The sequence below is a fragment of the Pseudophryne corroboree genome, chromosome 6 (genome assembly GCF_028390025.1).
Source record: "Pseudophryne corroboree isolate aPseCor3 chromosome 6, aPseCor3.hap2, whole genome shotgun sequence".
Lineage (NCBI taxonomy): Eukaryota > Metazoa > Chordata > Amphibia > Anura > Myobatrachidae > Pseudophryne > Pseudophryne corroboree.
The window spans coordinates 12862988-12889598 of record NC_086449.1 but is presented as its reverse complement, the minus strand read 5'-3'; the positions used below and the strand labels follow the sequence as shown (position 1 = coordinate 12889598).

The following is a 26611-nucleotide window of genomic DNA, read 5'->3' as shown; positions in this document are numbered from 1 at the left end:
CCAGAGTCAACATCAACACAGAGAGGAGGGGGACCACACAGATTGTGCACATGGACCCCATCCTCTCTTAACCAGTCCCTGCCTATAGATATAGATTTCCGACATTCATGATATGCAGTGCTCACTGGGCAGTGAGAGTTTGGAAAATGTAAGTAAATATAATTTATTAGTCTTACATCATAGCAGTGGGAAAAGTGTCAGCATAGTATACAGTACCACCATATAAAATTCTACCATTCTTTTTCTTTTCAGCAGTGGGATGTTGGGCTTACCGAATGTGTTTTACCGTCCTGATTCACATCAAAACATTGAAGTGTTGGAGATTTAGTTGCCTCTTTAAATTAAAATATCTAATACACTCCTCTTTCTGTGTCTGAGAATGCTGCCGTCTAACTTTACTGTGTTTTCTCTGCATGTGAGTGCGATAAACTGACTCAAGCGATGACACGTAATTATAGAAGGTCTTAACAAGGTCCCAGTTTCAGTTGCAGAGATCCTTTACTGTGCATCTGTACGTAGCGGAAGAATTCATCTGGCATAGAGTGGGCCCCTTTATTAGGGGGAACGTTATCATAGTAGTGGTGAGGGACGGAGGTTCCATTAAGATCTTGAGAAAATGGCCAGAATCCATATAGTGTCACTTTCTCGCAAATCTCAATGGCGGCGCTTGCCAACATAAGCCCGGATGACATCCGTCCGAACTGGAGCTTCATGTTCCTCCAGTAAAGAGTCAGGTTTGCAATGTAGTGTGGGTTGAAGAAGACGACTCTGCTACTCATGTCAAAATCTTCCAGAGTGTAGAGCGTCCTGATGGAGATGTCAGTGCAAAACAAGTATGAGAAAGCTGGCATGAGAACGAGGGCAGAGCCAAATGCCCGCATCATGTTTATAAATGGCTTCCTCTTCTCTCGCAGACTGCCAAACCTATAGAAGACAATGAACAATATTTTACTGTACCTAATATACTGTACTCAGGGGCTAATTCAGTAAGGCTTGTAAAATGTACAAATTAGCAAAAACTGCGACCAATCACGAACTTGCGAAAGCACGCCCAAACGGAAAATCTGCAACACTAATTTAATATTACAAAAAAAAAGGTGGACTTGTCAAATTTGCAAATTTTGCAATGAGATTTAAAATTCCGCATTTTTTGCTAAAAAACTTACACTTAGTCACATTTTTTGCGTAAAGGTTTCTGATGTCACAAATTAACATCAGCCACACATAACATTGAGCCAACCATGCCTACTGACAGGATGTGTCGAACAACAAGACGAGCTACTTCCGCTGGTGAACACACAAATGCAGGCAGAAAAAGGAAAATGGGAAAAATAAGATTTTACTTACCAGTAAATCTATTTCTCGTAGTCCGTAGTGGATGCTGGGGTCTCCGTAAGGACAGGGTTGGACTGGCCCACAGGGGTACCAGGGAAACCACCGGTAGGCCCCACTGCCTGAGTGCCCACTCCTTCCTCTAGGTATCAGGTTCCAGACTGTGCACTTGTATTATACATGGTAGATATGTTGTATTACATTTCACTAGACTATTGTGTATTTCAAGCCTCTATGGATGCTGGCCACACCCCCTTTGTAGGCTGGCCAAACACTTAAGTATGGGCCCCTAACACTGCATCCCCCCGGTGGGCCCTTCATGCCTCAGTCCGACACTGCGTAAGGACCATGGAGATAGACGGGCTCCGCAGGAGACATGGACACTTTAAGAAAGAATTTAGGTTCTGGTGTGCACTGGCTCCTCGCTCTATGCCCCTCCTCCAGACCTCAGTTAGAGAAACTGTGCCCAGAAGAGCTGACAGTACAAGGAAAGGATTTTGGAAATCCAGGGCAAGATTCATTCCAGCCACACCAATCACACCGTATAACATGTGATAACAACCAGTTAACAGTATGACAAATAACAGAGCATCAGGGCAAACCCCGATGCAACCATAACATAACCCTTATTGAAGAAATAACTATATACAAGTATTGCAGAAGAAGTCCGCACTTGGGACGGGCGCCCAGCATCCACTATCGACTACGAGAAATAGATTTACCGGTAAGTAAAATCTTATTTTCTCTAACATCCTAGTGGATGCTGGGGACTCCGTAAGGACCATGGGGATTATACCAAAGCTCCCTAACGGCCGGAAGAGTGCGGATGACTCTGCAGCACCGATTGAGTAAACAAAAGGTCATCCTCATCCAGGGTATCAAACTTGTAGAACTTTGCAAAAGTGTTTGAACCTGACCAATTAGCCGCTCGGCAAAGTTGTAATGCCGAGACCCCTCGGGCAGCCGCCCAAGAAGAGCCCACCTTCCTAGTGGAATGGGCCTTAACTGATTTTGGATGTGGCAATCCAGCCGCCGAATGAGCCTGCTGAATCGTGTTACAGATTCAGTGAGCAATAGTTTGCTTTTAAGCAGGAGCACCAAGCTTGTTGGAAGCATACAGGATAAACAACGACTCTGTATTCCTGACCCTAACCATTCTGGCTACATAAACCTTCAAAGCCCCGACTACATCCAGTGGCTCGGAATCCTCCAAGTCAGTAGTAGCCACAGGCACCACAATAGGTTGGTTCAAATGAAAAGATGATACCACTTTTGGTAGAAATTGTGGACGGGTCTGCAATTCTGCTCTATCCATATGGAAAACCAGATAGGGGCTTTTATGTGACAAAGCCGCCAACTCTGACACACGCCTAGCCGAAGCCAAGGCTAATAGCATGACCACTTTCCTTGTGAGATATTTCAACTCCACCGTTTTAAGTGGTTCAAAACAGCGGCATTTCGGGAAGCCTAACACCACGTTAAGGTGCCACTGGAGGCACAAAAGGGGGCTAAATATGCAGCACTCCCTTTACAAACGTCTGAACTTCTGGTAGAGAAGCCAAATCCTTTTGAATGAAAATGTATAGGGCCGAAATCTGGACTTTAATGGAGCCCAATTTTAGGCCCAAATTCACTCCGGACTGTAGGAGGTGAAGGAAACGGCCCAGCTGGAATTCCTCAATAGGGGCATTCCTGGCCTCACACCAACAAATATATTTTCACCATATTCAGTGATAATGTTTAACTATCACGTCCTTTCTAGCCTTTATCAGCGCAGGATTGACCTCATTCGGAATGCTCTTTTCTGCTAGGATCCGGCGTTCAACTGCCATGCCGTCAAACGCAGCCGCGGTAAGTCTTGGAACAGACAGGGCCCCTGTTGCAACAAGTCCTGTCTTAGAGGAAGAGCCCACGGGTCCTCTGTGAGCATTTCTTGCAGATCTGGATACCAAGTCCTTCGTGGCCAATCTGGAACAATGAGGATTGTTCTCACTCCCCTTTTTCTTATTATCCTCAGCACCTTGGGTATGAGAGGAACAGGAGGAAATGCATAAAACGAATGGAACACCCACGGTGTCACCAGGGCGTCCACAGCTACTGCCAGAGTGTCTCTTGACCTGGCGCAATATCTGTAGCTTTTTGTTGAGGCGGGATGCCATCATGTCCACCTGTGGCTGTTCCCACCGACTTGTAATCTGTGCGAAGACTTCCTGATGAAGTCCCCACTCTCCTGGGTGGAAGTCGTGTCTGCTGAGGAAGTCTGCTTCCCAGTTGTCCACTCCCGGGATGAACACTGCCGACAGTGCGCTTACGTGATTATCCGCCCAGCTAATAATTCTGGAGGCTTCCGCCATCGCCACTCTGCCCCTTGTGCAGCCTTGTCGGTTTACATGAGCCACTGCAGTGATGTTGTCCGACTGAATCAGAACCGGTTGGTCAGGAAGCAAGTTCTCCACTTGACGCAGGGTGTTGTATATGGCCCTTAATTCCAGGATGTTGATGTGAAGGCAAGTCTCTTGACTTGACCACAGCCCTTGGAAATTTCTTCCCTGTGTGACTGCTCCCCAACCTCGGAGGCTTGCGTCCGTGGTCACCAGGACCCAGTCCTGAATGTCGAATCTGTGGCCCTCCAGAAGGTGAGCACTCTGCAGCCACCACACCCTGTGACACCCTGGCCCTGGGGGGATAGGGTGATTAACCGAAGCATCTGAAGATGTGATCCAGACCACTTGTCCAGTAAGTCCCATTGAAAGGTCCTCGCATGGAACCTGCCGAAGGGAATGGCCTCGTATGATGCCACCATCTTTCCCAGGACTCGAGTGCATTGATGCACTGACACCTGTTTTGGTTTTAATAGGTTCCTGACCAGTGTCATGAGTTCCTGAGCTTTCTCTATCGGGAGATAAACCCTTTTCTGGTCTGTGTCCAGAATCATGCCCAGGAAAGGCAACCGAGTCGTAGAAACCAGCTGCTACTTTGGAATATTTAGAATCCAGCCGTGTTGCCGTAACACTTCCAGAGAAAGTGATACGCTGTTCGGCAACTGCTCTCTTGATCTCGCTTTTATGAGGAGATCGTCCAAGTACGTGATAATTGTGACCCCTTGCTTCCTTAGGAGTACCATCATTTCTGCAATTACCTTGGTAAATTTTCTCGGTGCTGTGGAGAGACCAAACGGCAACGTCTGAAATTGGTAATGACAATCCTGTACCACAAATCTGAGGTACGCCTGATGAGGTGGATAGATGGGGACATGAAGGTATGCATCCTTTATGTCCAGAGACACCATAAAATCCCTCCCTTCCAGGCTTGCGATGACCACTCTCAGCGATTCCATCTTGAACTTGAACCTTTTCAGGTATATGTTCAGGGATTTTAAATTCAATATGGGTCTGACCAAACCATCCAGTTTCGGGACTACAAACATGGTCGAATAATAACCCCTTCCCTGTTGCAGGAGGGGAACTTTTACCCCCACCTGTTGAAGATACAATTTGTGAATTGCATATAACACTAATTCCCTGTCGCGGGTGGAAGCTGGTAGGGCCGATTTGAGGTATCGTAAGGGGGCATCTCTTTGAATTCCAGCTTGTATCCCTGAGACACAATTTCTATTGCTCAGGGATCCACCTGGGAGTAAACCCACTTGTGGCTGAAATTTCGAAGACGTGCCTCCACCGGGCCTAGCTCCGCCTGTGGAGCCCCAGTGTCATGCAGTGGATTTTGTAGAGGCTGGCGAGGACTTCTGTTCCTGGGAACTAGCTGTGTTGTGCAGCTTCTTTCCTCTGCCCCTGCCTCTGGCAAGAAAGGACGCACCTCAGACTTTCTTGTTCCTTTGTGAACGAAAGGACTGCATTTGATAATGCGGTGCTCTCTTAGGCTGTGAGGGTATATAAGGCAAAAATTTTGACTTTCCAGCTGTAGCTGAGGAAACAAGGTCCGAAAGACCCTCCCCAAACAATTCCTCACCGTTTTAAGATAAAACCTCCATATGCTTTTTTGAGTCGGCATCACCTGACCTTTGCCGAGTCCACAGGACCCTTCTGGCAAAAATCGACATAGCATTTATTCTAGAACCCAGTAGACTAATGTCTCTTTGAGCATGTCTCATATATAGGACAGCGTCTTTAATATGCCCCAGGGTCAACAACATAGTATCCTTGTCTAAGGTATCAATTTCCTCAGATAAGGTATCCATCCATGCTGCTACAGCACTACACACCCAGGCCGACGTGATTGCCGGCCTCAGTAAGGTACCTGAATGTGTATAAATGGACTTCAGGGTAACCTCCAGTTTGCGATCCGCAGCATCTTTGAGAGTAACCGTATCCTGTGACGGCAGGGCTACCTTCTTGGATAAGCGTATTAAAGCTTTGTCTACCCTAGGGGAGGATTCCCAGCGTAACCTGTCCGTTGGCGGGAAAGGATACGCCATAAGAATCCTTTTGGAAATCTGCAGTTTCTATCTGGAGATTCCCAAGCCTTTTCACATAACTCATTCAGCTCGTGTGAGGGGGGAAAGGTTACCTACGGCTTCTTTTCCCCATACATATGCACCCTCTTGTCAGGGACTGGGGTTTCCTCTGTGATGTACAACACATCCTTTATTGCTATAATCATATAACGGATGGATTTAGCCAATTTTGGCTGTAACTTTGCATCATCGTAATTGACACTGGAGTCAGAATCCATGTCGGTATCTGTGTCAACAATTTGGGATAGTTGGCGCTTCTGAGACCCTGACGGCCTCTGCGACATAGGATCAGGCACGGGTTGAGACCCTGACTGTCCCGAGGCTTCAGTATTGTCTAACCTTTTATGCAAGGAATTAACATTATCATTTAAAACCTTCCACATATCCATCCAATCAGGTGTCGGAGCCGTCGGCGGAGACACCACATTCATTTTTTCCCGCTCTGCTTCCACATAGCCTTCCACATCAGACATTTTGACACAAGCGTACCGACACACCACACACACAGGGGATGCTCTTTTTTGAAGACAGTTCTCCCACAAGGCCCTTTGGAGAGACAGAGAGAGAGTATGCCAGCACACACCCCAGCGCTATAAAACCCAGGAATAACACAGTAACTTAATGTTAACCCAGTAGCTGCTGTTTATGTTGTGTTTTGCGCCTATTATGTGCCCCCCCCCCTATCTTTTTTACCCTCTTCTACCGTGTGTCTGCAGGGGAGAGCCTGGGGAGCTTCCACTCAGCGGAGCTGTGGAGAAAAAATTGCGCTGGTGAGTGCTGAGGGAGAAGCCCCGCCCCCTCGGCGGCGGGCTTCTGTCCCGCTTAAATATGCAATTTTTGGTGGGGGCTCATACATATATACAGTGCCCAGCTGTATATATGTTTACCTTTTGCCAAAAGAGGCCCCTAATGCTTCCCAGGGCGCCCCCCCCCCACGCCCTGCACCCTTACAGTGACCGGAGTATGTGTAGGTGTGTGGAGGAATGGCGCCCAGCTGCAGTGCTGTGCGTTACCTCAGTGAAGATCACGGAGACTTCTGCCGCCTATGAATTCTTCTTTGCTTTTCATACTCACCCGGCTTCTGTCTTCCGACTCTGCAAGTGGGACGGCGGCGCGGCTCTGGGACCGGACGGCGAGGGTGAGATCCTGCGTACCGATCCCTCTGGACTGGAGCTAATGGTGTCCAGTAGCCTAAGAAGCAGGACCTGCACTCAGAGAGTAGGGCTGCTTCTCTCCCCTCAGTCCCTCGATGCAGGGAGTCTTTTGCCAGCAGAGCTCCCTGAAAATAAAAAAACCTAACAAAATACTTTCTCTCAGCAAGCTCAGGAGAGCTCACTGAAAAGCACCCAGCTCGTCTGGGCACAGTATCAAACTGAGGTCTGGAGGAGGGGCATAGAGGGAGGAGCCAGTGCACACCAGAACCTACATTCTTTCTTAAAGTGCCCATGTCTCCTGCGGAGCCCGTCTATCCCCATGGTCCTTACGGAGTTCCCAGCATCTACTAGGACGTTAGAGAAATATTTATAAAAAAAAAAAAAGTAATGCATAATTAAAATGTCCACAAAATCACAATTATTGTGGTGATGTTATTGAACATATGTTTCTTTGTAAAGGGGAAAAAAAAAACCTTACACATGTATGTGGGTATGGTTTTTGAAGATAATAATTGTTGCTTTAAATAAGAAAAAACTCAGCTTTTAAACAAAATGCCATTAACCAAAAAAAAAAAAAAAAAAAAAATTGCTTGTAAATGTTACTGTACATGTTTGTAGGAAAACAAGTGTGTTCTTGACAAACCTGCATTGATATTAACTTAAAGAATTATTAGGTTACCATACCTCCCAACTTTCTTGTTCGGGGAGGCGGGACCCTCGCGCGGCGAAGCCGCGCGCGCTCCCGAAAAGGGGGTGTGGCCTACGAAAAGGGGGCGTGGTTTCACGGGAGGACCCGCAATCGCGAGTCACGCCCCCGTTTTCGTCACTGAGGGGGCATGCCCAGCGCTCTGTGAGCCGCTGGCATGCCTCCTCTCCCTCTGTCTGCACTGAATAGACGCTGTGCGCATGCGCACAGCGTCTATTCACCGCTGCTCTGCTAAGCAGGGCAGCGGGTGACAGAGACTCCCAACTGCCCCCCCCCCCCACCGCGGGACACTGCGGCCCGCGGGTGGGACAGCGGGACAGTCCCCAAAAAACGGTACTGTCCCGCGAAAATCGGGACAGTTGGGAGGTATGGGTTACTACTAACATATCTTTTAGTGTAATACACACAATTTAAAGCTCCTTACATGTTGTTAAGTTTCAATGCAGCCGAATAAACTGAATTGTGGTCAGCAGTGTGAGCTGCTTCAGCTGGGGGTAATGAAGCAATGATTGCAGTATACAGCAAACATTCTACAACTGAGGTCAGCTTGTGCAGATTTTAAGGTAGACCTGTAGCCACTCAGAAACTGCTCATCATAAATGTGTGTTCAGTTGCAAAAATTGCATATGCACCGCCCACCGATCATCAGCATACGCCCACAACATGCCCCACAACACGCCCCTGCTCGTAGGTTTTGCGAATACAGCCCTTTAGTATGCCCCCTACATGCCTAGTTTTCGTAGTGCATACGCAGTTTTTGCTACGTCTCAGAAGTTGTATTTTTTGTCTCATATTTTGCATTTTTTGTCTCAGATTTTACGTATTTTCACAATTTTCGCGATTTTTGCGGTTTTGCATTCCTTGTTGAATTGGCCCCTAAGATTCCAATACAGATCCATCATGCAGCACAGGTATCAATAGATAACTGTTGAGGTTTTGAGGCAGCTCAGTAAGAGAAGGTGATTTAATAAATACAAAATCCCAAGGCATGACTGTACATCAGTCTTTCTTTGAAATTATGAACTTCTTAAGAGCTAAGGATAAGTCCCACTCATTCTTAGCACTGTAGGGGCTGTATTTGCTTTATCTCAATTTCCAACAACTAAATCGATGGATATTGATCTAAGGTCCTCATTTAGAAAGGATTGCAAAATTTGCGAGTCGCAATCTGACCGGTTATCGAACGAATGCACATGCGTGAGTAAAATTAGCAACAGAAATTGCGGACACGTCATGATCGCAATTTAGCCGCTGTTTGACTGACTGGAAGCAGGCATTTTAAAGGAGGGCCTCCGATGTCAGCTATGAACACTTCCAGCCTCTTGTGTCGTAAGAGTATTGGACAACCTTGACTGGATCAAATAAGAAAAATATCTGATGTTCCGGTAATTGCGTATGGTTTTGTGATCAGCCCACATATTGCGATGCATTCACAATTTCTGCAATGGCCATTTTTTCTCAGTTTATGGGTGGCAACTAGTTGACCGCAGCAATTGCTACTTAGCAGTAATTGCAATCCCTATTGAATAAGATCCTAGATCGATTAGGGTTTCCAGGGCTAAATCACACATTTGCTAACATTTATAGAATAATATAAAAAAAATAATTCTTAGTAAATGTGTGTTTTAGCCCATGAAACCTACCATTGATTTAGATTTGAAACCCATCTATTTTTAAATCACAAAAAATTTAATTAAAATCGACCTTTAGTGAATAGAATAACAATAGTTTCTGCTGGTGTGGACTGGGGAGAGAGGGTAGAATTGTAATCTCATTGTGTGGCTGCAAAATATAACTTATCTCATGGTACAGTACTACAGAAAACAGTGAAAAAAAACAGATGTGGTCATTCCGAGTTGTTCGCTCGTTATTTTTCTTTCGCAACGGAGCGATTAGTCGCTAATGCGCATGCGCAATGTCCGCAGTGCGACTGCGCCAAGTAAATTTGCTATGCAGTTAGGTATTTTACTCACGGCATTACAAGGTTTTTTCTTCGTTCTGGTGATCGTAGTGTGATTGACAGGAAGTGGGTGTTTCTGGGCGGAAACTGGCCGTTTTATGGGTGTGTGCGAAAAAAAGCTACCGTTTCTGGGAAAAAGGCGGGAGTGGCTGGAGAAACGGAGGAGTGTCTGGACTAGAGATGAGCGGGTTCGGTTTCTCTGAATCCGAACCCGCCAGAACTTCATGTTTTTTTTCACGGGTCCGAGCGACTCGGATCTTCCCGCCTTGCTCGGTTAACCCGAGCGCGCCCGAACGTCATCATGACGCTGTCGGATTCTCGCGAGGCTCGGATTCAATCGCGAGACTCGGATTCTATATAAGGAGCCGCGCGTCGCCGCCATTTTCACACGTGCATTGAGATTGATAGGGAGAGGACGTGGCTGGCGTCCTCTCCGTTTAGACACTTGATTTACTAATTTTGGGGAGCATTAGGAGTACTCAGTAGTGTACAGTGCAGAGTTTTGCTGATAGTGACCAGTGACCACCACTTTTATTTATAATCCGTTCTCTGCCTGAAAAAAGCGATACACAGCACACAGTGACTCAGTCACATACCATATCTGTGTGCACTGCTCAGGCTCAGGCCAGTGTGCTGCATCATCTATATATATTATATATCTGTCTGACTGCTCAGCTCACACAGCTTATAATTGTGGGGGAGACTGGGGAGCACTACTGCAGTGCCAGTTATAGGTTATAGCAGGAGCCAGGAGTACATAATATTATATTAAAATTAAACAGTGCACACTTTTGCTGCAGGAGTGCCATTGCCAGTGTGACTAGTGACCAGTGACCTGACCACCAGTATATAATATTAGTAGTATACTATCTCTTTATCAACCAGTCTATATTAGCAGCAGACACAGTACAGTGCGGTAGTTCACGGCTGTGGCTACCTCTGTGTCGGCACTCGGCAGCCCGTCCATAATTGTATATACCAGTGACCTAACCGTGGTTTTTTTTTCTTTCTTTATACATACATACTAGTTACGAGTATACTATCTCTTTATCAACCAGTCTATATATTAGCAGCAGACACAGTACAGTGCGGTAGTTCACGGCTGTGGCTACCTCTGTGTCGGCACTCGGCAGCCCGTCCATAATTGTATATACCACCTAACCGTGGTTTTTTTTCTTTCTTTATACATACATACTAGTTACGAGTATACTATCTCTTTATCAACCAGTCTATATATTAGCAGCAGACACAGTACAGTGCGGTAGTTCACGGCTGTGGCTACCTCTGTGTCGGCACTCGGCAGCCCGTCCATAATTGTATATACCAGTGACCTAACCGTGGTTTTTTTTTCTTTCTTTATACATACATACTAGTTACGAGTATACTATCTCTTTATCAACCAGTCTATATATTAGCAGCAGACACAGTACAGTGCGGTAGTTCACGGCTGTGGCTACCTCTGTGTCGGCACTCGGCAGCCCGTCCATAATTGTATATACCACCTAACCGTGGTTTTTTTTTCTTTCTTTATACATACATACTAGTTACGAGTATACTATCTCTTTATCAACCAGTCTATATATTAGCAGCAGACACAGTACAGTGCGGTAGTTCACGGCTGTGGCTACCTCTGTGTCGGCACTCGGCAGCCCGTCCATAATTGTATATACCACCTAACCGTGGTTTTTTTATCTTTCTTTATACATACATACTAGTTACGAGTATACTATCTCTTTATCAACCAGTCTATATATTAGCAGCAGACACAGTACAGTGCGGTAGTTCACGGCTGTGGCTACCTCTGTGTCGGCACTCGGCAGCCCGTCCATAATTGTATATACCACCTAACCGTGGTTTTTTTTTCTTTCTTTATACATACATACTAGTTACGAGTATACTATCTCTTTATCAACCAGTCTATATATTAGCAGCAGACACAGTACAGTGCGGTAGTTCACGGCTGTGGCTACCTCTGTGTCGGCACTCGGCAGCCCGTCCATAATTGTATATACCACCTAACCGTGGTTTTTTTTTCTTTCTTTATACATACATACTAGTTACGAGTATACTATCTCTTTATCAACCAGTCTATATATTAGCAGCAGACACAGTACAGTGCGGTAGTTCATGGCTGTGGCTACCTCTGTGTCGGCACTCGGCAGCCCGTCCATAATTGTATATACCACCTAACCGTGGTTTTTTTTTCTTTCTTTATACATACATACTAGTTACGAGTATACTATCTCTTTATCAACCAGTCTATATATTAGCAGCAGACACAGTACAGTGCGGTAGTTCACGGCTGTGGCTACCTCTGTGTCGGCACTCGGCAGCCCGTCCATAATTGTATATACCACCTAACCGTGGTTTTTTTTTCTTTCTTTATACATACATACTAGTTACGAGTATACTATCTCTTTATCAACCAGTCTATATATTAGCAGCAGACACAGTACAGTGCGGTTGTTCACGGCTGTGGCTACCTCTGTGTCAGCACTCGGCAGCCCGTCCATAATTGTATATACCACCTAACCGTGGTTTTTTTTTCTTTCTTTATACATACATACTAGTTACGAGTATACTATCTCTTTATCAACCAGTCTATATATTAGCAGCAGACACAGTACAGTGCGGTAGTTCACGGCTGTGGCTACCTCTGTGTCGGCACTCGGCAGCCCGTCCATAATTGTATATACCACCTAACCGTGGTTTTTTTTTCTTTCTTTATACATACATACTAGTTACGAGTATACTATCTCTTTATCAACCAGTCTATATATTAGCAGCAGACACAGTACAGTGCGGTAGTTCACGGCTGTGGCTACCTCTGTGTCGGCACTCGGCAGCCCGTCCATAATTGTATATACCACCTAACCGTGGTTTTTTTTTCTTTCTTTATACATACATACTAGTTACGAGTATACTATCTCTTTATCAACCAGTCTATATATTAGCAGCAGACACAGTACAGTGCGGTAGTTCACGGCTGTGGCTACCTCTGTGTCGGCACTCGGCAGCCCGTCCATAATTGTATATACCACCTAACCGTGTTTTTTTTTTCTTTCTTTATACATACATACTAGTTACGAGTATACTATCTCTTTATCAACCAGTCTATATATTAGCAGCAGACACAGTACAGTGCGGTAGTTCACGGCTGTGGCTACCTCTGTGTCGGCACTCGGCAGCCCGTCCATAATTGTATATACCAGTGACCTAACCGTGGTTTTTTTTTCTTTCTTTATACATACATACTAGTTACGAGTATACTATCTCTTTATCAACCAGTCTATATATTAGCAGCAGACACAGTACAGTGCGGTAGTTCACGGCTGTGGCTACCTCTGTGTCGGCACTCGGCAGCCCGTCCATAATTGTATATACCACCTAACCGTGGTTTTTTTTTCTTTCTTTATACATACATACTAGTTACGAGTATACTATCTCTTTATCAACCAGTCTATATATTAGCAGCAGACACAGTACAGTGCGGTAGTTCACGGCTGTGGCTACCTCTGTGTCGGCACTCGGCAGCCCGTCCATAATTGTATACTAGTATCCAATCCATCCATCTCCATTGTTTACCTGAGGTGCCTTTTAGTTGTGCCTATTAAAATATGGAGAACAAAAATGTTGAGGTTCCAAAATTAGGGAAAGATCAAGATCCACTTCCACCTCGTGCTGAAGCTGCTGCCACTAGTCATGGCCGAGACGATGAAATGCCAGCAACGTCGTCTGCCAAGGCCGATGCCCAATGGCATAGTACAGAGCATGTCAAAACCAAAACACCAAATATCAGTAAAAAAAGGACTCCAAAACCTAAAATAAAATTGTCGGAGGAGAAGCGTAAACTTGCCAATATGCCATTTACCACACGGAGTGGCAAGGAACGGCTGAGGCCCTGGCCTATGTTCATGGCTAGTGGTTCAGCTTCACATGAGGATGGAAGCACTCAGCCTCTCGCTAGAAAACTGAAAAGACTCAAGCTGGCAAAAGCACCGCAAAGAACTGTGCGTTCTTTGAAATCCCAAATCCACAAGGAGAGTCCAATTGTGTCGGTTGCGATGCCTGACCTTCCCAACACTGGACGTGAAGAGCATGCGCCTTCCACCATTTGCACGCCCCCTGCAAGTGCTGGAAGGAGCACCCGCAGTCCAGTTCCTGATAGTCAGATTGAAGATGTCAGTGTTGAAGTACACCAGGATGAGGAGGATATGGGTGTTGCTGGCGCTGGGGAGGAAATTGACCAGGAGGATTCTGATGGTGAGGTGGTTTGTTTAAGTCAGGCACCCGGGGAGACACCTGTTGTCCGTGGGAGGAATATGGCCGTTGACATGCCAGGTGAAAATACCAAAAAAATCAGCTCTTCGGTGTGGAGGTATTTCACCAGAAATGCGGACAACAGGTGTCAAGCCGTGTGTTCCCTTTGTCATGCTGTAATAAGTAGGGGTAAGGACGTTAACCACCTCGGAACATCCTCCCTTATACGTCACCTGCAGCGCATTCATAATAAGTCAGTGACAAGTTCAAAAACTTTGGGTGACAGCGGAAGCAGTCCACTGACCAGTAAATCCCTTCCTCTTGTAACCAAGCTCACGCAAACCACCCCACCAACTCCCTCAGTGTCAATTTCCTCCTTCCCCAGGAATGCCAATAGTCCTGCAGGCCATGTCACTGGCAAGTCTGACGAGTCCTCTCCTGCCTGGGATTCCTCCGATGCATCCTTGCGTGTAACGCCTACTGCTGCTGGCGCTGCTGTTGTTGCCGCTGGGAGTCGATGGTCATCCCAGAGGGGAAGTCGTAAGCCCACTTGTACTACTTCCAGTAAGCAATTGACTGTTCAACAGTCCTTTGCGAGGAAGATGAAATATCACAGCAGTCATCCTACTGCAAAGCGGATAACTGAGTCCTTGACAACTATGTTGGTGTTAGACGTGCGTCCGGTATCCGCCGTTAGTTCACAGGGAACTAGACAATTTATTGAGGCAGTGTGCCCCCGTTACCAAATACCATCTAGGTTCCACTTCTCTAGGCAGGCGATACCGAGAATGTACACGGACGTCAGAAAAAGACTCACCAGTCTCCTAAAAAATGCAGTTGTACCCAATGTCCACTTAACCACGGACATGTGGACAAGTGGAGCAGGGCAGGGTCAGGACTATATGACTGTGACAGCCCACTGGGTAGATGTATGGACTCCCGCCGCAAGAACAGCAGCGGCGGCACCAGTAGCAGCATCTCGCAAACGCCAACTCTTTCCTAGGCAGGCTACGCTTTGTATCACCGCTTTCCAGAATACGCACACAGCTGAAAACCTCTTACGGCAACTGAGGAAGATCATCGCGGAATGGCTTACCCCAATTGGACTCTCCTGTGGATTTGTGGCATCGGACAACGCCAGCAATATTGTGTGTGCATTAAATATGGGCAAATTCCAGCACGTCCCATGTTTTGCACATACCTTGAATTTGGTGGTGCAGAATTTTTTAAAAAACGACAGGGGCGTGCAAGAGATGCTGTCGGTGGCCAGAAAAATTGCGGGACACTTTCGGCGTACAGGCACCACGTACAGAAGACTGGAGCACCACCAAAAACTACTGAACCTGCCCTGCCATCATCTGAAGCAAGAAGTGGTAACGAGGTGGAATTCAACCCTCTATATGCTTCAGAGGTTGGAGGAGCAGCAAAAGGCCATTCAAGCCTATACAATTGAGCACGATATAGGAGATGGAATGCACCTGTCTCAAGTGCAGTGGAGAATGATTTCAACGTTGTGCAAGGTTCTGATGCCCTTTGAACTTGCCACACGTGAAGTCAGTTCAGACACTGCCAGCCTGAGTCAGGTCATTCCCCTCATCAGGCTTTTGCAGAAGAAGCTGGAGGCATTGAAGAAGGATCTAAAAGGGAGCGATTCCGCTAGGCATGTGGGACTTGTGGATGCAGCCCTTAATTCGCTTAACAAGGATTCACGGGTGGTCAATCTGTTGAAATCAGAGCACTACATTTTGGCCACCGTGCTCGATCCTAGATTTAAAGCCTACCTTGGATCTCTCTTTCCGGCAGACACAGGTCTGCTGGGGTTGAAAGACCTGCTGGTGACAAAATTGTCAAGTCAAGCGGAACGCGACCTGTCAACATCTCCTCCTTCACATTCTCCCGCAACTGGGGGTGCGAGGAAAAGGCTCAGAATTCCGAGCCCACCCGCTGGCGGTGATGCAGGGCAGTCTGGAGCGACTGCTGATGCTGACATCTGGTCCGGACTGAAGGACCTGACAACGATTACGGACATGTCGTCTACTGTCACTGCATATGATTCTCTCACCATTGAAAGAATGGTGGAGGATTATATGAGTGACCGCATCCAAGTAGGCACGTCACACAGTCCGTACTTATACTGGCAGGAAAAAGAGGCAATTTGGAGGCCCTTGCACAAACTGGCTTTATTCTACCTAAGTTGCCCTCCCACAAGTGTGTACTCCGAAAGAGTGTTTAGTGCCGCCGCTCACCTTGTCAGCAATCGGCGTACGAGGTTACATCCAGAAAATGTGGAGAAGATGATGTTCATTAAAATGAATTATAATCAATTCCTCCGCGGAGACATTGACCAGCAGCAATTGCCTCCACAAAGTACACAGGGAGCTGAGATGGTGGATTCCAGTGGGGACGAATTGATAATCTGTGAGGAGGGGGATGTACACGGTGATATATCGGAGGGTGAAGATGAGGTGGACATCTTGCCTCTGTAGAGCCAGTTTGTGCAAGGAGAGATTAATTGCTTCTTTTTTGGGGGGGGTCCAAACCAACCCGTCATATCAGTCACAGTCGTGTGGCAGACCCTGTCACTGAAATGATGGGTTGGTTAAAGTGTGCATGTCCTGTTTTGTTTATACAACATAAGGGTGGGTGGGAGGGCCCAAGGACAATTCCATCTTGCACCTCTTTTTTCTTTTCTTTTTCTTTGCATCATGTGCTGATTGGGGAGGGTTTTTTTGGAAGGGACATCCTGCGTGACACTGCAGTGCCACTCCTAGATGGGCCCGGTGTTTGTGACGGCCACTAGGGTCGCTAATCTTACTCACACAGTCAGCTACCTCATTGCGCCTCTTTTTTTCTTTGCGTCATGTGCTGTTTGGGGAGGGTTTTTTGGAAGGGACATCCTGCGTGACACTGCAGTGCCACTCCTAGATGGGCCCGGTGTTTGTGTCGGCCACTAGGGTCGCTAATCTTACTCACACAGCTACCTCATTGCGCCTCTTTTTTTCTTTGCGTCATGTGCTGTTTGGGGAGGGTTTTTTGGAAGGGACATCCTGCGTGACACTGCAGTGCCACTCCTAGATGGGCCCGGTGTTTGTGTCGGCCACTAGGGTCGCTTATCTTACTCACACAGCGACCTCGGTGCAAATTTTAGGACTAAAAATAATATTGTGAGGTGTGAGGTATTCAGAATAGACTGAAAATGAGTGGAAATTATGGTTTTTGAGGTTAATAATACTTTGGGATCAAAATGACCCCCAAATTCTATGATTTAAGCTGTTTTTTAGTGTTTTTGGAAAAAAACACCCGAATCCAAAACACACCCGAATCCGACAAAAAAAATTCGGTGAGGTTTTGCCAAAACGCGTTCGAACCCAAAACACGGCCGCGGAACCGAACCCAAAACCAAAACACAAAACCCGAAAAATTTCAGGCGCTCATCTCTAGTCTGGACAAACGCTGGGTGTGTTTGTGACGTCAAACCAGGAACGACAAGCACTGAACTGATCGCAGATGCCGAGTAAGTCTGGAGCTACTCAGAAACTGCTAAGAAGTGTCTATTCGCAATTCTGCTAATCTTTCGTTCGCAATTTTGATAAGCTAAGATTCACTCCCAGTAGGCGGCGGCTTAGCGTGTGCAAAGCTGCTAAAAGCAGCTTGCGAGCGAACAACTCGGAATGAGGGCCAGGGTTAGTGAACAGGGCAGTCAACATGTTTTTTTACTATTTTTTTCATACTTTACCATCCACGTGGACTACGATTGGGAATAGTAACCTGTGTCGAGTGCAATAGCAGCAGAGTGAGGCACCTTGTTTGCAGCCATGCCAAGGGACGCAGTGCACAAATTGGGGTTCCCAGTCATTTTCCGGAGAAAATGACACACAAAAAACGAGTCAACCTTTACCATGTCGACATTATGTAAATGTTGACCTTTCCCCTATGTCAACCTTTTGCCTGTCAACCTTTGTGATTGACCTAGACACTGTCGACCTTGTTCAGGTCAACATATTGATTTATAACCCTGGGGCCCCTACCAATCCTCCAGTGGTAGGGGTGAGGGGTGCTATCGATGGCAACTGTGATGTCCCGTTCATGGTAGGGAGTGTTGTATCTTCCGCTCAGCCAGTAGGACCTGGAGCAGTGATTTTAGTTAATTACTCCTTTTCGGCACAGATGGGGAGGGGGGGTAATGAGATGGGGCAGGGGGAGGGAGGACACTAAACTCTAGAAGGGGAGCTTTAGGCTGAATGGATGAGTGGCCTGGTACACGACTTCCAGGATGGTAGTGGGTGTTTCATAAGCGGAGGAGGGGTGTATGGTGGAGTGGGCTTAATATTCGTAATTTTACGGTGGGAGATCAGCTTGCTTGACCATGGAAATCTATGGTTCCTGCATGTGGATTTTTTGGATTTCAATGGGATAAAAAAAACTAGGGACTTCCACCTTTCAAGTATGGTGCCAGGGACTTGGTGATACAGGTTCAGGAGGTGGAGAAATCCACCAACACATATATATCACCGCATCCCAAGCAATGGAGCTGGAGCAGGGACCAGCTGCTGGAAGCCTGATATATCGGGTTCTGGGCATAGTAGAGACAAGCTGCCAGTGTCCACCATAAAGGGAGAGTCCCAGATCTCTATGTCATAGAAAATCGGAGATACCCAGCTAGGAAGAGCAATTGACAGGCTCGGATGAAGACCGCTGCTTTGAAGTCGGATATCTCTGGTTTCCCAGGGCCAATTTTCTAAAATCTGGTAACCCTGGAAAAAGGGGACCCTCATCTATCAGTCCATTGCCCTTAGAATTCTGGGGCCCTTGGGCAACTACAAATTAAGCCCAATGGAAAATTGGGAAGCGCACCTAAAGTGGTCTCTGTCTCTCTCTCTCTCATCTTGAAAGTTATGAACTGATTTAAAGAGTGCCAACTTAGTATTTATTTTCTGGTGATCAGTGTAATCAGTGGAGAATATCCCACTAAGCTAGAGCTGTACAGCATTTGTGGGCTACTTGCAAAAGCAGTCAGCAGTCAGAATAAAGCATTTGCACCTTATCTATTGCAACTTTTTTTGTCATTCTTAATGAAGTTCTGGGAGGTAGAAAAAGAAGAGTAGGGCTGTAGGGATTCAGTATGATAACCCGATGGATGAGTTGCCGGTGGTCAGACTACCGACAGCGGGATCCCTACCATCACAATCTAAACAAAAAAAGAGTACGCTAAGCCACCATGCCTAACCTTAACCCTCCACGGTGATGTGTAACACTAACTCACCCTTCCTCGCTGCGTGAACCCAACACTTGTGAGACAGAAAGGGGTGCTGATGATACAGAAGTGTAGGGGGGCTGACCAGAAATAAGGGGGCTGACTGGAGAAACAGAAGGGAGAGACAGAAGGGGGTCCAGCTAGAGAGACAAGGGGGGCTGGCTAGCTGGGGGTGACTGGCACATTACTAACTCCTTTGCTCCCCCAGCTGTGCTACTGCGCACGTGCCGATTAGTGTTGTGGTGCATCTCAGTCTATTTTGCTCTGGGTGGGGGGCCTGGTCTATTTTGTCAGTCCTGGGCCACACAATTTCTAATGGCTGCTCTGTCTGTGAGAAGCGGGCAGCCAGGCAGAGCCCCGGGAGACTGCACTGCTTTGCCAGCCCAGTCACTCAGTAGTCCGACCCTGGTTGCAGACAGGGCCGGATTAAGGGCAACATGGGCCTGGAGCTGAAAAACTATTTTAATACTTATGACTTATGATTGTTTGGCCAGCTGTGCACCTGGACATGATCCTGCTGCCAGCATGATGGGCCTATTTTTAGGTGAAGTCCTGGAGCTGTAGCTCCATCCACCCCATGGTTAATCTGGCCCTGGTTGCAGATATAGTGATTGGGATCTGTATTATATATTAGTTGTAGCTACTGAAGGTTCAGCTATTTAACATTTAGTATCCTAGGTACGTAAATATAAGTTCCCAAAGCCTTGTTATTTGAGAGCTTCTGAGGCAAAGGGAATATAATGTTAATGTGAGATTCTGTAGGTCAATTAGGAAATATAACTCAGTCTACAATGAGAATATTACTTGAGTAGGTAGGTCTTACGTAGTTAAATCTTGTGCAGTTGAGCATTTTTTGTGTACTGCCTATGCATCCGAGCAGCAATGCATAGATGTTAAGACGGTCTTGTGATGGTCTGGTGAGAATGTATGTGCATAGTGATTGATATTCAATGAGCATTTATGGGAGGTAACAGGGGGTGGATACCATTTCAGAGGCAAAAAACACAGTCCTCAAAGCACCCCAACGGTCCCGGTTTTAGATTTATCCATGGCTCAGCACACATGTTTAAAACAAATTGACTGAGGTGCTAATTAAGCTGGGCAGTTTACCATGTATTTGCAAATATATGCAACTAATGTCTCTGAATTTATATTACCATACAGTTTTCAAGTATTGTTGCAAGTACTATTTAGTGTGCAGGGGTATACCGGGGGGGGGGGGGGGGGAAGCACCCCGTTTCTTTTTTCTGTGTGCTAATTAAGGGCCGATTCAGACCTGATCTCTGTTGTGCGAAATCACACACCGGGCGAATATCGAATGACTGCAAAGTGCGGTCGCATCGCCAAACAGTGGCGGGATGGTGCAAAAATTTCGATCGCACTGGCGTTCGCAAGCTGATGGACAGGATTGACAGTTTGTGGGTGGTAACTGCCCGTTTTCTGGGACTGTCAGGAAAAATGCAGGCATTCCCAAGCGCTTTCAGGGTGGGTGGGTGACGTCAGCTCCAGCCCGAACACCCTGTGTGTATTGTTTTGAAGGAGTAAGGCCTGGAATACACACAGACTGCACAGTATGGAGTGAGTTGTGAACGGATTTGCAGCTGTCCGCTGTGTGGTGGAATTTTCGCACACCGTACACATGCAATAGCACACTTGCACGGGGAGGATGTTCACTCTCCATGGACGGCGGCTATCTGATCGTAGACTGCTGCAAAAATGCCCAGATCGGATCGGAACCTTAAGTCACCTGTGACCTAGCATGGATGAACTTAAAACCTGGACCATTGAGGTGCACTGAGGACAGCATTTGAGAACCTCTGGTTTAATCAATTACAATGGCTTCACTGCCTTACTTCCGACAGACATTCTTTAGCAACCGTTGGTTTGCTCAGACTATCGATGGTGTGTGACCGATATGCAACCAATGGTGCATCTTGGTACACAACCATTGAATCAGAGAGTGGGTGTCTCTGTGCACATAACAGCACCTGCATAATTAGCATATTTATGTTAATCAGCTGCATGGGAAAACTATCTAAAAATGCAACTGCATCCATTTTTATTCTTCTCTCAGTACATTCAGAAGACACTGGCCCTCATTCCGAGTTGATTGCTCGTTAGCTACTTTTAGCAGCCGTGCAAACGCATAGTCGCCGCCCACAGGGGAGTATATTTTCGCTTTGCAAGCGTGCGAGCGGCTTTGCAGCCGAGCTCTGCAAAAACAGTTTGTGCCGTTTCTGAGTAGGTCTGGACTTACTCAGCCGCTGCGATCATTTCAGTCTTTTTGGTCCCGGAATTGACGTCAGACACCCGCCCTGCAAACGCTTGGACACGCCTGCTTTTTTCCAAACACTCCCAGAAAACGGTCAGTTGCCACCAACAAATGCCTTCTTCCTGTCAATCTCCTTGCGAATGGCCGTGCGAATGGATTCTTTGATAAATCCATCACTCGGCAATGATCTGCTTTGTAGCCATTGCGGTACATACACCTGCGCAGTAGTTACCTGATCACTGCGCTGTGAAAAATGACAGCAAGCAATCAACTCGGAATGATCCCTATTATTTTGTATCTAGACTATCCATTTACAGATAACTTTACTATATTTGCAAGAGCTAAGAACATGGGCGTAGCTATTAGTGATGTGCACCGGAAATTTTTCGGGTTTTGTGTTTTGGTTTTAGGTTCGATTCCGCGGCCGTGTTTTGGGTTCGGACGCGTTTTGGCAAAACCTCACCGGAAATTTTTTGTCGGATTCGGGTGTGTTTTGGATTCAGGTGTTTTTTTTAAAAAACAGTAAAAAACAGCTTAAATCATAGAATTTGGGGTCATTTTGATCCTATCGTATTATTAACCTCAATAACCATAATTTCCACTCATTTCCAGTCTATTCTGAACACCTCACACCTCACAATATTATTTTTAGTCCTAAAATTTGCACCAAGCTCGCTGGATGGCTAAGCTAAGGGCCACAAGTGGCCGACACAAACACCTGGCCCATCTAGGAGTGGCACTGCAGTGTCAGGCAGGATGGCACTTCAAAAAAATAGTCCCCAAACAGCACATGATGCAAAGAAAAAAAGAGGCGCAATGAGGTAGCTGTGTGAATAAGCTAAGCGACCCTAGTGGCCGACACAAACACATGGCCCATCTAGGAGTGGCACTGCAGTGTCAGACAGGATGGCACTTGAAAAAAATAGTCCCCAAACAACACATTATGCATAGAAAAAAAGAGGCGCAATGAGGTAGCTGTGTGACTAAGCTAAGCAACCCTATTGGCTGACACAAACACCTGGCCCATCTAGGAATGGCACTGCAGTGTCAGACAGGATGGCACTTGAAAAAAATAGTCCCCAAACAGCACATGATGCAAAGAAAAAAAGAGGCGCAATAAGGTAGCTGTGTGACTAAGCTAAGCGACCCTAGTGGCCAACACAAACACCTTGCCCATCTAGGAGTGGCATTGCAGTGTCAGACAGGATGGCACTTCAAAAAAATAGTCCCCAAACAGCACATGATGCAAAGAAAAAAAGAGGCGCAATAAGGTAGCTGTGTGACTAAGCTAAGCGACCCTAGTGGCCGACACAAACACCTGGCCCATCTAGGAGTGGCATTGCAGTGTCAGACAGGATGGCACTTGAAAAAAATAGTCCCCAAACAGCACATGATGCAAAGAAAAAAAGAGGCGCAATGAGGTAGCTGTGTGACTAAGCTCAGCGACACAAGTGGCCGACACAAACACCTGGCCCATCTAGGAGTGACACTGCAGTGTCAGGCAGGATGGCTCTTCAAAAAAATACTCCCCAAACAGCACATGATGCAAAGAAAAATGAAAGAAAAAAGAGGTGCAAGATGGAATTGTCCTTGGGCCCTCCCACCCACCCTTATGTTGTATAAACAGGACATGCGCACTTTAACGAACCCATCATTTCAGCGACAGGGTCTGCCACACGACTGTGACTGAAATGACTGGTTGATTTGAGCCTCCACCAAAAAGGAACCAATCAATCTCTCCTTGCACAAACTGGCTCTACAGAGGAAAGATGTCCACCTCATCATCATCGTCCGATTCATCACCCCTTTCACTGTGTACATCCCCCTCCTCACAGATTATTAATTTGTCCCCACTGGAATCCACCATCTCAGGTCCCCCTGTACTTTCTGAAGGCAATTGCTGCTGGTGAATGTCTCCACAGAGGAACTGATTTAAATTCATTTTAATGAAAATCATCTTCTCCACATTTTCTGGAAGTAACCTCGTACGCCGATTGCTGACAAGGTGAGCCGCTGCACTAAACACTCTTTCGCAGTACACACTGGAGGGAGGGCAACTTAGGTAGAATAAAGCCAGTTTCTGCAAGGGCCTCCAAATTGCCTCTTTTTCCTGCCAGTATACGTACGGACTGTCTGACGGGCCTACTTGGATGCGGTCACTCATATAATCCTCCACCATTCTTTCAATGGTGAGAGAATCATATGCAGTGGCAGTAGACGACATGCCAGTAATCGTTGGCAGGTCCTTCAGTCCGGACCAGGTGTCAGCACTCTCTCCAGACTGCCCTGCATCACCGCCAGCGGGTGGGCTCGGAATTCTTAGCCTTTTCCTCGTACCCCCAGTTGCGGGAGAATGTGATGGAGGAGCTGTTGATGGGTCACATTCCGGTTGACTTGACAATTTTCTCACCAGCAGGTCTTTGAACCCCTGTAGACTTGTGTCTGCCGGAAAGAGAGATACAATATAGGTTTGAAATCTAGGATCGAGCACGGTGGCCAAAATGTAGTGCTCTGATTTCAACAGATTGACCCCCCGTGAATCCTGGTTAAGCGAATGAAGGGCTCCATCCACAAGTCCCACATGCCTAGCGGAATCGCTCTGTTTTAGCTCCTCCTTCAATGTCTCCAGCTTCTTCTGCAAAAGCCTGATGAGGGGAATGACCTGACTCAGGCTGGCAGTGTCTGAACTGACTTCACGTGTGGCAAGTTTAAAGGGTTGCAGAACCTTGCACATTGTTAAATTCATGCTCCACTGCGCTTGAGACAGGTGCATTCCACCTCCTTTGCCTATATCGTGGCCAGATGTATAGGCTTGAATGGCCTTTTGCTGCTCCTCCATCCTCTGAACCATATAGAGGGTTGAATTCCACCTCGTTACCACCTCTTGCTTCAGGTATTTTTGTTGGTGCTCCAGTCTTCTGTACGCGGTGCCTGTATGCCGAAAGTGGCCCGCAATTCTTTGGGCCACAGACAGCATCTCTTACACACTCCTGTCGTTTTTTAAATAATTCCGCCCCACCAAATTCAAGGTATGTGCAAAACATGGGACGTGCTGGAATTTGCCCAGATGTAATGCACGCACATTATTGATGGCGTTGTCCGATGTCACAAATCCCCAGGAGAGTCCAATTGGGGTAAGCCATTCTGCGATGATCTTCCTAAGTTGCCGGAAGAGGTTTTCAGCTGTGTGGGTATTCTGGAAAGCGGTGATTCAAAGCGTAGCCTGCCTAGGAATGAGTTGGCGTTTGCGAGATCCTGCTACTGGTGCCGCCGCTGCTGTTCTTGCAGCGGGAGGCAATACATCTACCCAGTGGGCTGTCACAGTCATATAGTCCTGAGTCTGCCCTGCTCCACTTGTCCACATGTCCATGGTTAAGTGGACATTGGGTACAACTGAATTTTTTAGGACACTGGTGAGTCTTTTTCTGAGGTCTGTGTACATTTTCGGTATCGCCTGCCTAGAGAAATGGAACCTAGATGGTATTTGGTACCGGGGACACAGTACCTCAATCAAGTCTATAGTTGGCTCTGCATTAACGATGGATACCGGAACCATGTTTCTCACCGCCCAGGCTGCCAAGGCCTCAGTTATCTGCTTTGCAGCAGGATGACTGCTGTGATATTTCATCTTCCTCGCAAAGAACTGTTGGACAGTAGTACAAGTGGTCTTCCGACTTCCCCTCTGGGATGACGATCGACTCCCAGCAGCAACAACAGCAGCGCCAGCAGCAGTAGGCGCTACACTCAAGGATGCATCGGAGGAATCCCAGGCAGGAGAGGACTCGTCAGACTTGCCAGTGACATGGCCTGCAGGACTATTGGCTTTTCTGGGTAAGGAGGAAATTGACACTGAGGGAGTTGGTGGTGTGGTTTGCAGGAGCTTGGTTACAAGCGGAAGGGATTTACTGGTCAGTGGACTGCTTCCGCTGTCACCCAAAGTTTTTGAACTTGTCACTGACTTATGATGAATGCGCTGCAGGTGACGTATAAGGAAGGATGTTCCGAGGTGGTTATCGTCCTTACCCTTACTTATTACAGCTTGACAAAGGCAACACACGGCTTGACACCTGTTGTCTGCATTTGTGTTGAAATAATTCCACACCGAAGAGCTGATTTTTTTTTGTATTTTGACCAGGCATGTCAATGGCCATATTCCTCCCACGGACAACAGGTGTCTCCCCGGGTGCCTGACTTAAACAAACCACCACACCATCAGAATCCTCCTTGTCAATTTCCTCCCCAACACCAGCAAAACCCATATCCTCATCCTGGTGTACTTAAACACTGACATCTTCAATTTCACTATCAGGTACTGGACTGCGGGTGCTCCTTCCAGCACTTGCAGGGGGCGTGCAAATGGTGGAAGGCGCAAGCTCTTCCCGTCCAGTGTTGGGAAGGTCAGGCATCGCAACCGATACAATTGGACTCTCCTTGGGGATTTGTGATTTAGAAGAACGCACAGTTCTTTGCTGTGCTTTTGCCAGCTTAAGTTTTTCTTGCGAGAGGATGAGTGCTTCCACCCTCATGTGAAGCTGAACCACTAGCCATGAACATAGGCCAGGGCCTCAGCCATTCTTTGCCACTAGTATAAAAAAAAAGCCACCACAGGTATACAATGTAGATGGATGGATAGTATACTTATGGATGACAAGTGACGATACAGTGGTAGGTACAGCAGTGGCCTACCGTACTGCTATATACAGTATAATGGACCTGGTGGACACTGTCAGCAAACTGCTAAACTAGTATAAAGAAAAAAAGCCACCACAGGTATACAATGTAGATGGATGGATAGTATACTTATTAATGGATGACGAGTGATGACACAGAGGTAGGTACAGCATTGGCCTACCGTACTGCTATATACAGTATAATAAATGGACCTGGTGGACACTGTCAGAAAACTGCTATACTAGTATAAAAAAAAGCCACCACAGGTATACAATGTAGATGGATGGATAGTATACTTATTATTATTAATGGATGACGAGTGACGACACAGAGGTAGGTACAGCAGTGGCCTACCGTACTGCTATATACAGTATAATGGACCTTGTGGACACTGTCAGCAAACTGCTAAACTAGTATAAAAAAAAGCCACCACAGGTATACAATGTAGATGGATGGATAGTATACTTATTAATGGATGACGAGTGATGACACAGAGGTAGGTACAGCAGTGTCCTACCGTACTGTTAT

General features: G+C 46.7%; 1 protein-coding gene across 1 annotated transcript in view; it reads right to left on the bottom strand.

Annotated features, from left to right (window-relative positions):
* Positions 1-151: 151 nt before the first annotated feature.
* The window catches only part of LOC134934765 (alpha-2,8-sialyltransferase 8F-like), a 76258-nt gene continuing 49798 nt past the window's right edge, over positions 152-26611 (bottom strand). The window contains exon 7 of the mRNA XM_063930130.1: positions 152-924. Coding sequence (XP_063786200.1) covers positions 465-924 — 460 coding nt within the window. The 3' untranslated portion in view covers positions 152-464. The remainder of the gene's footprint in view (positions 925-26611) is intronic.